The 17,697-nt window shown below is 44.2% G+C and overlaps 1 protein-coding gene across 5 annotated transcripts in view; it reads right to left on the reverse strand.

The window, feature by feature from the left end:
* The window catches only part of TEX14 (testis expressed 14, intercellular bridge forming factor), a 541,240-nt gene that overhangs the window by 107,312 nt on the left and 416,231 nt on the right, over positions 1–17,697 (reverse strand). The window contains exon 29 of one of the 5 annotated variants that reach the window (XM_075589776.1): positions 9,776–11,772. The exons of the other annotated variants lie outside the window; for them this stretch is intronic. Coding sequence (XP_075445891.1) covers positions 11,736–11,772 — 37 coding nt within the window. The 3' untranslated portion in view covers positions 9,776–11,735. Of the gene's footprint in view, positions 1–9,775; positions 11,773–17,697 lie in introns of those variants that run through there. 5 annotated transcript variants of the gene reach the window in all.

Raw genomic sequence — 17,697 nt, forward strand, 5'->3', positions numbered from 1 at the left:
ACTAAATGACAGTTAAATTTACGACTGGCTTCCCAGGCTGAAAAAGATGAGCTGGACTAAGCGTAGATTCTTTGAGAAGGCGAACAAGCCGGACACCCTCCTAGCCAATAGACTCAGAAACAAAATACCAAACTACCACATTCAATCTATTTGCATGCAGGGGGGGGAACTTACCTTGAATCCTAAGCGGATCGTAGCGGAATTTAAAAACTACTATGAATCGCTCTATGATGGGGGTAAGGTCATACACAATCAGAAAACGAGGGACAATTTTTAAAAGAGGCGAACCTGCCAACACTGTGCAGAACGGAGAGAGAAGCGTTACAGGAAGACTTCTCTTTAGAAGAGTTAACGGAAGTTGTAAAGTCCCTTAAGCCAGCCAAGGCGCCCGGCCCAGATGGCTTCTCAAACCTCTATTATAAAAAATATATGAAAATATTAGCCCCGCATTTGCTGAAACTATTTAATTCGGTTTTACAAGGGGCCTCGTTCCCAGCACAAATGCTTCAGGTATCGATCTCTCTGATCCATAAACCTGGAAAGGACCCGGCAGACTGTAAGAGCTACCGGCCCATCTCATTAATCAATACGGACATAAAAAATTTCTCTAAGTTTATAGCTAATAGAGTGGGTATCGTTCTTCCCAAGTTGATACATCCAGATCAGGTAGGGTTCATAGGAGGAAGGCAAGCGGCAGATAACACCAGACGAATAATTGATTTAATTGATCTGGCTCAAAAGCAAAACATCCCGTCAATGGTTTTAAGTCTGGACGCGGAAAAAGCCTTCGATAGGATCGACTGGCCCTACCTTAGAGAGACGCTAGAGGCATTTGGCTTTGAGGGATGCCTATTGGGAGCCATTATGGCACTGTACGAGGGGCCAGCGGCAAGGGTGCGACACCAGGGGTTCCCATCGGAACAATTCCAGATCCGCAGTGGCACGAGGCAGGGATGCCCGTTGTCCCCCTTGTTGTTCGCCCTCTGTATAGAACCCTTGGCGGCACATCTGAGGATTAACCCGGATATTTCGGGAATACCATTAAAAGAGCAGTCACATAAAGTGGCACTGTACGCGGATGATGTGATCCTGACATTATCTCAGCCTCTTACCTCTCTGCCCAATGTGTTCTCAATTCTAGGGAAATTCAACCAAATTTCGGGGTTCAAAATTAATCAGGCCAAATCGGAAGCCCTCAACCTAAATTTACCTAAACCAGTGGAAAAACTAATTGGACTAAATTTTAACTTTAAATTGCAGCCCTCCACGATCAAATACCTAGGGGTATATATAACCAAGGACTACAAAGCCTTGTATAAGGCAAATTATCCCAGGTTATTTAAGACTCTAAGGGAGGATCTCAGGAGATGGGCGGAGTGTGGCATCTCCTGGATAGGCAAAATTCATAGCGTAAAAATGAATCTCCTTCCACGGGTGCTATACCTTTTCCAGGCCCTCCCGATCCCCCTGCCAAAAGATGAGATCCTCTCGCTACAGTCCGCAATAACGATGTTTATCTGGAATAAAAAAGGCCCCAGAATTAGAAAAGATATCTTGAGGAGGCCGACCTCGAGAGGAGGGCTGGGGGTGCCTTGTTTGCTCGCCTACTACGAAGCAGCTCAATTAACGCAGATTCTACAGTGGCACACTGACCCAACTCTCCGGAGATGGGTGGCACTGGAGAGAGTGTTGCGCACCTGTAGAGCTGAAAAACCTGATTTTGCTGCCCAAGATTAGCCGGTCTAGGATGCGAACACCTCTGCAGGCCATGCTGAGTTCCCTGAGGGTCTGGGAGGCCACCAAATTTAGAAGTTCTCTCACAACGCAAAACTCCTTGATGACCCCTGTAACAGGGGAGCAATCCCTGTTCAAGTAATGTGCCTTTCATCTAGCAGTGTGGTGGTTAACTGCTGGTAGTCAATTAATAAACACCACCTGCCTGATTTAGATTGCTTACAAAAGCCTGTCTGTTGAGACAGGAAGTGACTCCTTAGCTAACTTGTGAGCTGACCTTTGGAGACAGAGCAGGGGTTCTTGAGTCTCCCAGGAGAGACTGACCAAGAGAACACAGATCTCTGGAGCTTACCATGTCTTGAGCTCTGCCAGAAGACACAGCAGAGCTGATTTCAAGACACAGGGAAAACTACTAAACCTGAAGCTGACACATCCTGAGCTGAGGGAAGGGAGCTGAACCAGGAACTGAGAAGATTTTCCCTCCAAGAAACAGATAATACTTTCAATCTTAAGAGACTTCTTATATCTGCTTATTTCATGCTATGTGTTTGGGGCTGGGAGAAATGCTTGACTAAGGGAGATGTGAATTAATTGCATAGTGTTTCACTAGAAATACTCCCAAGTGAATAGAAGCTTTGTTCCCCCCCCCCGTGTTTGGATGGATTTCCTGATGAAAAGGAAAAGGCACAATAAAGCCTTATTATAATTTCACCTTATAAAAGTCTCCAATTGTGTACCTCTGTGAACGTCCGTCTACAACCCCCATATGGGGTAATCCAGACTTCGCTCCAGGCCTGGATAGCTCTAATTTCTCAAAATGGATTCAAGCAGGGTATCTCCGACTAAACGATCTGGAAGGCAGTAAGGTAATCAAAACCTTTGCTCATATAAAAGAGGAAAAAAGTATTCCAAACGCTGAATTATTTAGATACCTACAGATCAGGGCTTTCTACAACAAGGCCCCTATTTGGCCCCGGAGAACAAATTTTGAGCAGCTGTGTTCAAGAGGAACGGACACGAGGGGACTAACCTCTAGAATGTACAGGGAAGTGATCTGCCCCGGAACAGAAGATGATCCCAGACTTAGCTATACGAGACAATGGGAAGCGGATTTAGGGGAGACTCTAGAGGACGAGGACTGGGATAGGATCCTGCAGGCAGCAGCTAAAAGCTCTATCTGTACCACGTTAAAGGAGAACGCATATAAAGTCCTGATGCGCTGGTACTACACCCCAACTAAACTATCTAAATTTGTCAGAGGCTATTCTCCGCTCTGCCCCAAGTAGTGTGGAGAAAGAGCGGACCTGCACCACATGCTGTGGTCCTGCACGAAGGTGGCTCCGATTTGGGCGGAAATTAAAGAGTGGCTGCAGCGGCTGATTGGGGTGGAGATCCATCTTGACCCGTGGCTGTTCCTCTTGAGCAGGCGGGTCCGGGGGTTCTCGAACGCAATGCATAAATTGATTACACATTTTGCCACGGCCACCAGATGTGAGATCGCAGCATTGTGGAAGCAACCAGATATTCCAATTGTACCCAAAATCAGAAACAGAATTTGGTTTGTTTGCCGGATGGAACAGTTGACAAGTCTGGTCAACGACTCCGGCACAAATTTTCTGAAAGTCTGGTCGCCATGGTTGGCGCAGACAGACATCCCAGGGGTGGACTGTATGTCACGCCTGTATGCCCGCAGACCAAGCTAGACCCCAGTACTGAGGTGGGAACGGTATGATACCACATATGGTATGGTATGGTAACGGTATAATACATCAAAAGAGTCACATTCTGAAGTGTCATATCTAAAGTGTCTGCAAGAGTTAATTTTGGAGTGAATCATCTCTGGATGTTTTATTTCTTTATCTTTAATCATGGATGCATTCTGAATATCTGGACTAATATTCTGATTAATTTCTTCCAACAGATATGTGTCTGTATCTGTGAGCTGACTCTTATCAATTGAGAGAGAATTGATAATCTAACTATTTGGTATGTCTGAGTTGATTAGGCAAACCCATCCCTTAAGAGTTAGTCAAATGCATGTGATTAGGGTACTCAAGTCAGTGTAACTTGGCTGTGTAACAGCAAAAGAGTCACATCTGATGTGTCATATCTAAAGTGTCTGCAAGAGTTAATTTTGGAGTTGAAATTGGAGGTGAAGATTGGAGGAAGATCTGGACTCTGCATTACAACTTTGCCACTGTGAGACATTCACTTTTAACATCTGTGATTATTTGTACACTTTTTTATCCTCCATTACCTGGGAAGTCTCTCCTCCTGCATCTTACTATGCCCTCCTTACTGCTTTTTCTATTTACTGTTTTCTCACTCCTTTGTGAATGTCTCTGTTCTCTCAAACATCCCCTCTCCCCACTGCACCATTATTTATACACCTCCCTCCCAATAACTTCTATACCCGCAACAAAAAACACCCACACAAATCCTCTATTCACACCCTCTATCTACTCCTTCCCGCTGCTGAGGATCTCCCCATAGCCTAAAGCCAGACATACTCACCTGATCTCACTCATGCCTCCCTGCCATCTCTTCCCCTCTAAATGGTGTTCTCATTTAATACTGACCACACTTAAATCTCTCCCCACAAATCAAGTATCCCAATAGCCTGCACTCATGGCTATTGTCCCACACTCAGTCACTCCTACCACCCATTGTGACCAAGCACTGCCATCTACAGCACTTACTCCCTCACCTACTGTCTCTGTAAGTTTCCCATTAAACCTCTTAGATTGTAAGCTCTTCGGGGCAGGGATTTCCTTTCCTATTGTCTGATTTTGCTGCACTTATTGTATAATTATCATTCCCTGTACTGTATTCTTTGTGAAGCGCTGAGTACACTTTTGGCGCTACATAAATAAAGACATACAATACAATATTAAATAAGCGTACGTTATGTCAGGCTTTTTGCACACATACTGCGGTGTACTCATTGCAGGACAGGAGAAATCCAGTACAGTTATTTTAAAAAGACACTGTGCATTGAGTTTTTATTATGAAACACCTAAATTGATACAGTATTGTAACTTCAGTAACAAGGTCAATTCACAATGGACCACTGTGTTTTTTTTTTTTTAAACACCTGCAAGTAGACACATTACTGTAGCACATTAGAATTAATTACAATTCATGAATATCTGCCACCTGGCGGATATGCGAAGAATTTCCCCCAATTAAATCCGAACCATTATAATTAAACAGATCAACTGCCGATCAGCCGCAGGTGCTGGGAGGTATGAATTCGGGGATACCCAATTTATTGCACGTGGAATTCAGAAGTTGCAATCGCTACGCCCCCGAAAAGTTTTAAAATAAATGCTGGCGCAGCAGTATAACTTTTTTTTTTATTCCGGTGCGGTACCTGGTATGACCACTGTGGCTTCGCAGACACCTATTTCCGGAACAAACATTTCCTTCACTGACTGTTTTGCAGGTCCTGTTATAACTATGGATGACCCCAAAACCATCTATGGATGACCACAGCAAAACATAATTCCTCTCTCCCTATTTTCCCCATAGTACCTCATGCAACCTCGGAATCTGGGATTCCCACTCCTCAGACAATACTGTTTCTCACTAGCTTCTCCACAGTATTAGAGGTATCCACTACCAACTGCATGACTGTTACTACAAACTCTAGGTTATTGCTCATGGAAATTTCTGTAGCAGCTGTTGTTCCTACATATTTTAAGGGTCCAGGGTTCAAGATGAAGTTATACTCCACTGAGTCTTCCATAATTGTTGGGGTACCCACTACTGACTGCTCTCCCTCCGCCGCAAACTCAGGGTTACCTCCCGAGGAGGTTTCTGCAGTACCGACTGTATCTGCTGATTCGAAGGACCCTGTGTTTAAAACGTATTTTGTCTGCACCTATTCCTCTATAGTATTGCTTGAAGCCATTGAATTTGGGACTTCCACTCCTAAGTCAAGTTCATGGTTTCCTGATTCTCCTTCAGTGGTGTAAGTAGCCAGTTCTAACTCCAAGATTTTTTTTTTTCCAAGTCAATTTTTCCGCTCACCCAGCCTCCTGCGCTACTGGTTAAGATCTGTATTGACCCAAGTTCTCTCACTTTACAAACAGCTTCAATATCCGCGGACTCCTGCGTGGTGCCGGATGTGTCCCCTCTGGACTTCTTGTTGTCATCATCAAAGACTGAAATGTCCCCTTTGAACTTCCTTGTCTTCCCTGAGGTGTCTATCCCTGCTTCTTGTGCTTCCACTGTGGGCACAGGCATGCTTCTCTCTGCTTGTTCTTCGGTGTCTATGGCATCCTCTGCGGATGTCCAGACTTCGGACCTGATGTTTCCCAAACCTCATAGGCCCAGGGATGCTGGCCTCTTATCGTTTGCCAGTATCATGCCAGGAAACTATGCAAACACTCAAACCGTCACACTCAATTTGCTAGGGATAATGGGCCTGGACTTTAACAAGAGAACTGTATCAGTATCTTTCAGTGCACCCTCCCACCCTCTACCCTCACTACTCAGTGATCGGATTTCTTTTGGAGTAAAGGATTCTCACAAACACCTACCTGCGTATTTGAGCAAGACTATTGCTCTTCCAGAATGTTTCGCTGCTACAACCGACCAACAATCACTCTGTTTTCTCTTGTACACTGGGACTAGTGCTGAATACTGGGCACCTGACTTGTGCCACTCGGATGTTCCTGCTCTGGACTCTCCTGTTCTTGCACAGCTCTGGATTTCCAAATCATTCTGTGACGCTTTCTGCACCTCTAGAATTGCAATACCACCGTTTTCATGTTTTAAGATGGTACTCGCCAATGAACTGCTGGAATTTGGGCCCACTACCATCCTAAGACATTTCAGAAACAATTCTATGTCACCCAGATCCCTGATTGATTCTGCTCGTCCGGAGGCCTCGTCTAGAGGTGGGGGGGGGGGGTGGGGGGGTACTGTGAGGAATCCGTTCCTGAGTTTGGCGGGAGCTCACTCTTGCAGAGCTGATGTGCTCTCAAACAAACCTCCCCTTACTATTGCAAGTACTTTCACCTGTGTTTGCAATCATGCTGCTCTGTCTCTCTGCTGTGGCATTGGAAGAATTCCCACACCCGTCTTGGGATTGGCTATCTGCCTTTCTTATACTGGCCTCTTTCTCTGACTCCTTGCCTAGCATAATCCAAGTTTACTTGGATGTAAAAGTGTTTGCTACACACTTCCGCCTTGGCCTTGTTCCTGGGACCTGCTGCAGAGGTCTGCTTCCTGTGCTGAAGTTACGGGATCCCCAGTGTCTACTTATCCTGTTCCTGAGACCTCCTGCATTCACCCCTGGCAGAGGTCTGCTTCCTGGTACCTGTGCTGAAGCGCTGGATCCCCAGCCTTACGTGTTGCCTTCTCTCCTTGCAGAGGGCTGGTTCCTGGGGCCTGCTGTATATCTCCATTGCAGAGGCCATGTCCTGGTTCCTGTGCTGAAGCGGTGGATTCCCAGCGCTAACCTTCTGCTTCCTGTTTGCTGAGGTCTGCTGCATTCCTGCCTTGCAGAGGCCTTCGTTATGGGCCGCTCCGCGCGTAGAGGCCATTCCCGCAGTACGACTGCTATGCTGAAGCGTGGCGTACCTGATTCCTTGTTGCCAAACTTCTGCCTGGATATCGATTACCCTGACGTCTCCAACCCTGACCCTGGCTTGTCTAAGGATTACTCTACATTTTACAACCCTGACCCTGCTACGAATGACTACGAACTGCGCAATCCAGAACCGGCTTTGTGGTCTAAGGTCGGTGTATTCACATCCCCCACCTCAGCCCCATTACACAATATACATGAGGACTTGTGTAATCAAATTTGATTTTTACTAACCACCTGATTTAGGATACTCCCCCTTAGACAGTTAACCAACTTACATGTGACAGAATTGACCTTTGCTGTATTAACTAGATATCTTTTATTTTATCGTTTATACATGGATTCAAGATCCCAGCCAGGTGGCTGAGCATCAGGGCAACCAACAACTTGCTGGCTTGATGTTTTGCTGGGTAAAATCACTGATGCTGCACAAAACTAGTAAATATAAACTAAAGTTCCAGCACTCACTGACTATAAAATAATGGATCAAACAAGGTAAATAATGTAATATCAGCACAAGACCACATAACAAAACTTGGAGTGATGTGGCACTAGTGGGTAAACAATAGACCCTACAACACAGTTGGTAAGGGACAAGAAACACAGGGATAGGGAGTGATAGGGCCCCCCTGATTACCCTCCCCCATTACTTTTGTTACTCCTCCACTGTCCTTGTCTATTGTTTATCACACTCCCAATCCCTGTGTTCCTTGTTCCTTACCACCTGTGTTGTAGGGTCTATTGTTTACCCACTCGTGCCACATCACTCCAAGTTTAGTTATATGGTCTTGTGCTGATATTAAATTATTTACCTTTTTGGCATTTACCTTGTTTGATCCATTATTCTATAGTCAGTGAGTGCTGGCACTTTAGTTTATATTCACTATTGTCTCTGGGGGGAATTGGGGCCCCCCTGTGTTCCATGGGCACCCTGCGCTTGTTCCTTTTATATGCATTTATTGAGTGCTGTCTATCCTATTTGTTTTGCACAAAACTAGTGTTTCCAAGCCTGAATATCGATGTACACTCTCTGCCTACATGAATAACACAGTTCCGTGCTACATCAGGTGACCAGTGACATCACTCGCTATGTTCTATCTGGGCCTCCCAGCACCATGACAACAATATACAAACAACCCTTGCGGCTCACGTAGCGGCGTCTGACCTAGCCTTGACAGGTGTACGGACCAATCGGCCTATCCGGTGGGCAGTGTCCGCCCCATAGTGACGTAGGCACCCGAAGGAGAGTGTAAACTCACCCACCAGCTAATGTCAGAAGCGCGCGCTCTACAGCAGGAGTGCGCAAACTTTTCAGTTCGCGACCGTCTGTGCTCCCCCATGCCTGCACCACCCCCTCCTTACCTGCTCTCGGGCTTCACGTGTCATTTGACATCACGTCATGTGAGCGTTGCCATTTGACGCCGCGTTGTCATGGCAACGTGTCACTGAAGAGCCGGCTGAGAGCTAGTACGGGAAGTGGCAAAGGCCTTGTGTCTCCTCGGGCATTTAATTTACATGCCTGGGGGAAGAGAGTGAGGGCTCTGCAACCACTGTGCCTGCCTATAAAAGTTTGTGCACCCCTGCTCTACAGCAACAAACCAGGCGCCATTACGGGATAAGAGGGGGGGGGGGGGGATCTGTTTGCCGGACGTAACGTTATTACTTTTCTGTAAAGCTTTGGCTTAGAATTGTCCTCACCATTCATATTGTGACTTTAAAAGTCTGGCTGGTGGACTTTCAGTCTGTGTTGGGTGGCTTTAACAGCCATTTTCCTTGGACTGTTAGGATTGTGCTACATTTACCTGTTAAGGTGAGTTGAGTCAGATAGCAAATTTGGGTGTTTTTGCCTTATGTTGACTATAGTGTGAAGGGATTACGCATTTCCCTACCATTAGGGAGGATTTTTATCTCTGAATTTAAGGGGAGTACAACTGATCTTTTAGGATCCCTGGGAACGGGCCGTAAGAAAAGGCTCACACCCCGAAATGTTGCCCCCCTTATTTCCCTGTACCCCTCATTCCCTTCCCTTACCCTGCTTTCCTCCCTTTTCTCATATTATATTCCTTTTAGTAATTTTTTTGGTATTGATTTCACCTATTCATGAATTTCAGTGTGCTCATGTTTCCACATATTTCACGACATTAAACTTGATTTGGCTTATTCCAACATTTTTTCGTTGTGTCCTCATTGAGTGCTGGGAACTTCCCTATTTTGTATTCAGGAATTGAACCAACTGCCCCTGATTCAAATTCAGTGTCATTGCTTATAGAGTCAGTGTCTTTACTCACATAGCTTCTCCTCTCCCTAGGAACACATGCTTGTATGATGGTATATTTAAAAAAAAATATAATAATAATAACTTTGAAGTCCAAAATGATAAATGTCAGTAAAGAAACAGTTTAAAAACCGCCATCCTAAATATCTTGATAATAAAACCCTCAGTAGTAGAAAACCATAACTTTTATTTTTTGCAAGAAGTAACATTTCAAACAGGCAACATCTATAAAGTCATTAATGAAAAAAAATACAGAGGACACGTAGAGTGTGATAACTTTTAGCAGAGCAAAATTCAAGTTCTTCACATTGACACAGTGCTCATAAAGAAAAACCTTTGAGGTTTTCAATAACTTTAAATTTAATCAATGAAGAATAATGTTGATCTGCTAAAATGTATTACAGCCTACAACAAATCTAGTCTTCTGCAGGACAAATACAGCTACTAGAACTTTGAACTACATAAAACATTTTTTTATGAGAAAATAAAAAATATAATCTACAAAGTCTGGTACCTTATAACTTAACCCTTCACCCCTGACCATTCTGTGGCAATAATTGTGTGAGCCCTGTAATTAAAAGCTCTATAGCTATTCAAATCACATCATAAAACGATCACGTTTTGCCAACGCAAGTCATTTTGTGTCATGTCAGGCAATGAGTTTGTACAGTACTCAGGACCGCCGACAGGGGGGAACAGCCAGGACTGCTGCGGAGGTGTATGTTTATGGGGGCCTAGCCCCATACCCTCACATTAATTCTATGTAGGGGCCCCTGAGACACAGGAAGCAAGCAGAGGGGAAATCCCTTCCTCTGCTGAGCCTCCATAGGTGGGTGGGGCCTAGGTCAAGGGGGCAGGGCCTCCAATAGAGCAGCTGGAACTGAAGCCTGAGAGAGAGGTTGAGAAAGGAGAAGGGTTAACTTATGGGGGTAAAAAACAGACATTAAAAGGAAGAATACTTAAAGGAAAAGAGAAACAACAGAGAAAATAAAGTACAAGAGAGAAATACATGAGAGGGAGAAAAGAGAGACATGAGGGGGAAAGAGTGAGAAAGGGGAAGGAAAAGTGAAAAAGAAGCTGGGAACAAATGCATCAGATTGTTAGAAAAAGGATGGCATAAAGGGGATAATACATAGGGAATAAATAAAGACAATGTCGTGTGAGAAAAGAGAAGAGGGAAGAAAAATGACATGCGGGCATTTAAGGTAAATACATGAGGGGAGAACAGAGAGAAATAATGAGATGTACAGTGTAAGAAGAACATGCTGGGGGAGAAACGCATGCAGGGGGAGAAGAGTGAGGGGGATGCTGGGGGGGGGGAGAGAGAAGAGAGACATTCTGTGGGGGGAGGAGAGAGAAAGACATGCTGGGGAGTAGAGAGAGGAGAGAGATACATACTGGGGGGAGAGACATGTGGGGGGAGGAGAGAAAGACATGTAGGCAGAGAAGTGAAGAGAGACATGCAGGGGAGGGGAGAGAGACATGCTGGTGGGGATGAGAGAGAAAGACATGCTGGATGGAGGACAAAAACATGCTGCGGTGGTGGTAGGAGAAAGAGAACTTGAAGGTTAAAGAGAATTACAAGAAGGAGAAAAATAAGAGAACCAATGGGGGAAGAGAAAGACATTAGAGGAAAGAAATAGATAAGGGTGAAACAAAATTGACAAACACATTAGTGGAAGGAAAGAATAAAAAGAGGGAAGAGAAAAACATGCTGGGGGGGAGTGAGAGACATACGGGAGAAAGAAGAGAAATACAGTACATGAGAGGACGGAGGAACAGACTCAGAACGGGAAAGGATGGAGTGACAAAGGGTGTGAGAGAGGCACTAGGGGGAAAAGGAAAGAGAAAGACACTAGGGGGGAAAAGGAAAGAGAAAAACACTAGGGGGGAAAAGGAGACATGACGGGACAAAGTAGATTGTCGGAACATTTGCAGGGGCCCCATTCTTCAAGTTTGTCCTGGGACCCCAAAATTCTGTTGGCGGCCCTGACAGTACTCACTATGATAAAAGGAATATAAAAGGCCAAGGAACACATCATCACAAAATGGTTGAGAACAGTCAACTTAACAAAGACAAATGAACGAATAAAAGACTCGAGCATGTGAGAAGAGGACAGTAAAGTGACGTCATAATGGAGGCTCAGCTTGGTCCAGAATGATCACTCTGAAAAATAAAAAAAAAACACTACCTTTATAAATATACAAAAAAAAAAAAAACAGCCATTCCTAATTCAGTGATCAGAAGAACAAGTGTGTTAATATATGTTAAGTTAAACAATTAAGGCAATATCTGGGTGAGTCCGAATTTGAAGTTATTTCCATAAAGATAATAAACGTTTTAGAAAGTCATAATATGATCCAGAGGATAGCTGTACAGGAGATGCCTGCAGTCCCACGAGGGTGGGTGCAATAGACCCCCTTAAGGTATAGCAATATATTTCTCCTGGAGCTAGACCATCAATGCAAGATAGAAAAAGAGTCCTTGAGTAGATGAGTATTCAAATATTACTCACAACCTTGTTGTTAAAGAGTCCGGTTTGGCGTGCTCCCTGCTCGCGTGTAGAGTACCGTAAGATCTCCCGTGGGGGACGGGATGTAGCAGTGCATTGCCGGAGATGAAAAACAATGGGCGCCGGATGGCAATGAAAAATATTTCTTTGGCTCTCAGCAACATTTAAAATAGAGATGCAGGAACCTTTAACGCATTTTTCGCAATTGTGCGCTTTATCAATATTTTTCGTCTCAGGCCGTGCACCGTTACATCGCGTCCCCCACGGGAGATCTTCCAGTACTCTATATTTATAAATATCATTGGAGTGACAAATTGACTAAAATGAACCATTCAGCTTCTCTACCGAGCATTTGTATGAGATGTATGGGGTGTGGATATGGGATGCAATAGATGCATTAAATTGACACACGTCGCTTAATTGTCCTGCGTACCTATCTATTTATTTACATCTTTTTTGTCAGTAGAGCCATGTAACAGAGATCATTGTGCTTTAAATTGTGATATTTTCCTTTTATTTTTCTGATGTTGCAATCTTGAGATATCGGTCTCCAAAATCATACTTTTTACTGAAATTACGATGGCTATCTTTTTCCCCATATAAATCAATGGCATGAAGCATGAGAGATACATTCTTATTTTAGCATTAATACTGATGATTGAAATGGAAAGAAAAAACGGATGTTGTATATTTGTAATAGTATTTCAAGGTTATGTACGTGCACTGCCACTTTAAGCTGACATTAATGTGCTACACATAAATAGCAACACAAACTATTCAGTTTGGCTCGGAGTCACTATGCAGGGTATTCCCCCCCTAATCCGGTGTTAACTGCCTTGGACTTAAATCCCGGCCTCTGTGTCATACAGTACACCTGCAGGTCGTTTTGTGTTAAAATATACGTTACTTGCTAAATATAAAATAGAGAGAAAATAAAATGGACATTAGAAATAGTTTACAGTACCAGAATATCTTCCTAGTGCACTATTTATACATGGCATGTTAGCTCATGGCTGCAGCTCTTTTCCCCCTACATTTACTTTTTGTGTCAGGTGCATACCAAGAGGCGAATTTCCAATTATGCGGCAACATTTTGGGGCAGCAAATGTCCCCCCTCTCTCCTCCCCCCCCATAAACTGAGGCCCCGCTCTCTTCCCCACTGATTGCCGGGGGAGAGCTCTGCAAAGTTCTTTCCTTCTCCTTCATGCCTCCTCAAAAGAATCCAAATCTACGTTCTCTTTTTTAGATTGGAGACAGGAAAGGAGCAGACCACCATTGAAACATCAAGATATAAAAAACCTCCAGAATAGACTCTGGGTCAAGTGCAAGGAAGCGAAAAAACGAGTCAGAGGAAAAAGGGGTGGTAGAACCCAGAAAGGAAAAATACCACAGACACATAAGCCATTAAGTGAGAACATCTTCAATATAAGTAAATATCAACTAATAGATTCTGAAAAAAGAGTCCTAGACAATGGATTATCCTTTGCTTCGGTCAGTGGACCTAACAGTTTTCAGTTACATATAGATATGCACAAATACATCAGCAAATTGTCTCTTAAAAATATTTTCTGAAAGATGGTATAACCAGTCAGCTTAATCTTACTAATAGAGTTCCTTTGAACACACCGGTAACAATACCAACTATAGGTACAGTACGACACCTTTTACGAAAAAGTCATAATTTTATCCTAAATATGCATGTGGGCCTTTCGTCAATACTTTTGCTGAAATGGTAATGGGAGATTTAGAAACTGAGAGTCGCTCTTTTAAAATTAAAAAAGATAATCTAACTGTAGAAGAAAAATCTGCATTAACCAAATTGCAAAAAAATGAGACAATAGTAATAAAACCATGGGGGGGGGGGACATGGGGGATGAAGAGGGGGGGGAAGGACATGGGGGATGAAGAGGGGGGGGAAGAACATGGGGATGAAGAGGGGGGGAGGAGGGCGTAGGGGAAGAGGAGGAGGGGAAGAGTGGAGGGCAAGGAGGGGAAGAGCGGGGGGCAAGGAGGGGAAGAGCTGGATAAGGGAAGGAAGATAAAAAGAGGATTATAATAGCAAGGATTAAATCACCTACTATAGATCCTTACCAGCAGCACCCTAAGGGCAATTGATGTAAGGGAGGGAGACATTAAACATAGGGGAGGGTTACTGCAAATTCCCAGCCAGGGTAAAGGTTGTTCTCACTACATCTGTTAATCGTTTAGATAGTTTACATGGTTTATAACGTTACCCCCAAGAGTTGCGTTCAAGTTTGGGGGGGAAGTTTGCTAACGTTGCTTTTGTTCTGATCCTCGTTATAGTTCCCAACCTCTAGCCAAGCAGAAAGATCGCTGCTGTACAGATATACAAACAGGCGCCGGTGGGATTCCCCATTTCGGCACACATGTGTTTCTCTTGTCGGTCCCTGAAGAGAAGGGATCGCTTTCAAGTCCCAGGGAGGGCAGCCCCCGGCAGAATAAGATCACTGGGGCAGCTACATTCCCCCATGGGCAGAAGAGCCGCACTCGGGGGCCCCCGAGTCGGGCTCTTATTTTATTTTGGTTTTTTGTGTTTTTATACGTGTTCTGTTTCTTTGGTTTAATATAAGTTTTTTTCCTTTTGTACTTTCCTGTGTTCTGTCTTGCCTCCCTACCCCCGCCACCCACCCCCCTCTCCACACAGCTGGAGGGACCAACTGAAATGCGAACAGGAGGTTCTAGCTCTGGTACAGGGTCCAGTCATGTCATGCGCAGTCCAAATGAAGACTCATTGGGTGAGTGGTCGAAAATTAAGTTGCAACTACACACAAACTCTCAGTTATGGCTTTAATATTGATATCCCACAATATTAAGGGTTTCAACAATCCCACAAAAAGGAAGCTAGCATTCTCAGACTATAAACGAAAACAAGCAGATATCCTAATACTACAGGAGACACATTTTAGTAGACAAAATACACCCAAATTCCTAGATAGATAGTTCTCCCAGGTTTACCTATCTTCAGCCTCCGTCAAAAAATTAGGAGTAGCCATTTTGATTAGAAATAAGACCCCGTTCATCCTACAATCCACCAAAAGAGACACGGACGGCCGTTACGTAATTATTACAGGCACAATCCGAGGCAAATTTGTCACCTTGGCATCGGTCTATGCCCCTTGCGAGCAGGACGCATCCTTCTTTGATCATTTCTTTAAGATTCTAAATCACACAGCTAAGGGGACCGTCCTGCTCGCGGGCGACTTCAATATGGTCATGCAACCGCATATAGACAGATCAGGAGGGACGGGTGCAGATAACAGAAGAGCGGGGCTCTCTCTCCGTCGGGGCCTCAAAGCTAACCAATTAACTGACATTTGGAGAGAGTTGCACCCGACGGACAGAGACTACACGGTTTACTCCCATCCTCATGGCTCATACAGCAGAATAGATTACCTTTTTGTATCCTGCCAACTGGTTCTTATGGTCTCCCTAGCTGGGATTCACGATATTTGGTGGTCGGACCATGCGCCGATCAAGCTAAGGTGCAATAATATTCAAGCCATTAGACCAGGAGCGAATTGGAAACTCAATGAATCTATACTAAAAATCCCCTCGATGTGTGAGGCCATTGGTAATGAAATCAAACAATTTTTCCATCTTAATCTAGGATCAGTCAACTCCCACCTCACATTGTGGGAAGCTCATAAAGCAACTCTACGAGGCACACTAATTAATCTTACGGCCAAAAGAAAACGGGAAAGAGATGCCAAAAATGTCACACTCCAATCTAAATTACACTCCCTCTCCTTAAAACACAAAAATAGTCCAGACCCCCAATCCCTACAAGAAATCAAAGACACCAAAATTTAATTAAACCTACTTTTGACCTCAAGAGCTGAGAATTCATTGAGTTGGTCAAAGAGGAAATTTTATTAAAAGGCAAACAGATCGGACACAATGGTGGCGCGTATGCTCAAAGACAGGCAGTCGAAATATAACATCCCAGCCATACACCTAAAACCCGGGTCCACCTCAGCCAACCCGATGAAAATAGTTGAAGAGTTCGGTTCATTCTATGAATCCTTATATAATGGGGAGAAGGTGGCCCATAATCCTAAAACGAGCGGGGCCTTGCGAGATTTCCTGTAAAAGCTACAGGCCAATCTCACTAATTAACACAGACATCAAACTGTACGCCAAATTACTGGCCAACAGACTTTGCCCTATCCTACCCAGACTTGTACACCCAGATCAAGTCGGATTTATTAAAGGCAGGCAGGAAGCGGATAATACCCGACGATTTATTGATCTGATAGAATTGGCTAATAAAACAAACACCCAAAGTATGTTACTAAGTCTGGATGCTAAAAAAGCTTTTGATAGGACAGACTGGCCTTATCTGAAAGAGACGCTTGCGGCATTCGGCTTTGGAGATCAGATGAGTGAGGCGATTTTAGCGCTTTACTCAGGCCCTACCGCCAGGGTTATACATCAGGGATACCCCTCTCTGCCATTCCAAATAAAGAGTGGCACGAGACAGGGTTGCCCACTCTCGCCCCTCTTATTCGCCCTATGCATTGAACCACTGGCGACACAGATCAGAGGCAACCCAGACATCTCAGGGTTGAGCGCTTATGCACAATCTCACAAAGCGGCCCTGTACGCTGATGACATCCTCTTGATTGTTACAAAACCCTCACTTCCCTGCCAAACCTTTTTGACCTGTTAGACAGATTCTCGAGGATCTTAGGGTTCAAAATCAATCAGTCCAAATCTGAGGCGCTGAGTATACACCTCCCTAGATATACTGAGAAATTACTTCAACTGAATTTCAAATTCAATTGGCAAAAGAAGAGTATCAAATACCTGGGAGTCCACATCACTAAAGATACTGCTAGCATTTATAAAGCAAATTATCCCAATCTGATTTGGACTCTAAAATCTGATCTACGTAGATGGACCTCCCAGAGAATTTCCTGGATAGGCAGGATACATAGCGTTAAAATGAATTTACTCCCCCGTATCCTTTACCTTTTCCAAACACTGCCTACAGTATACCTCTCAAATTGAAGGATCTACTCTCACTTCATTCTGAGATATCTAATTTCATATGGGGAGGCAAAAAACCGAGAGTAAACAAATTGAATATGAAAAGACCCGTTCTGGCGGGCGGGCTAGCGGTGCCCTGTCTGTTCTCATACTACAAAGCGGCACAATTAAGCCAAATTGTCCAATGGCAATCCAACCCAAATTCGAAACGCTGGGTGGAGCTAGAAAGCGCGGCATGTACCCCATTGGAACTCCGCAACTTGATTTGGATGCCCAAAACAGCGCGCAAATTCGCTACCACGCCGCTTTCCTCGATGACCAACTCACTGACAGTTTGGGAGGCAAATAAGATGAGGCATTCCCTCAAATCAAAACATACCATGATGACCCCCTTATGGAACAATCCTCAATTCGCTCCGGGCCTAATAGGTAGTAATGTCTCAATTTGGAAGCAAAAAGGTTATAAACGAATTAAAGACCTGGAGGGTTATGACCGGAAGGTCAAAACGTTCGATCACATCAGACTAGAAAAAGATATGCCCCACTCCGAATTTTTTAGATATCTCCAG

This window comes from Ascaphus truei, chromosome 3 (genome assembly GCF_040206685.1).
Source record: "Ascaphus truei isolate aAscTru1 chromosome 3, aAscTru1.hap1, whole genome shotgun sequence".
Lineage (NCBI taxonomy): Eukaryota > Metazoa > Chordata > Amphibia > Anura > Ascaphidae > Ascaphus > Ascaphus truei.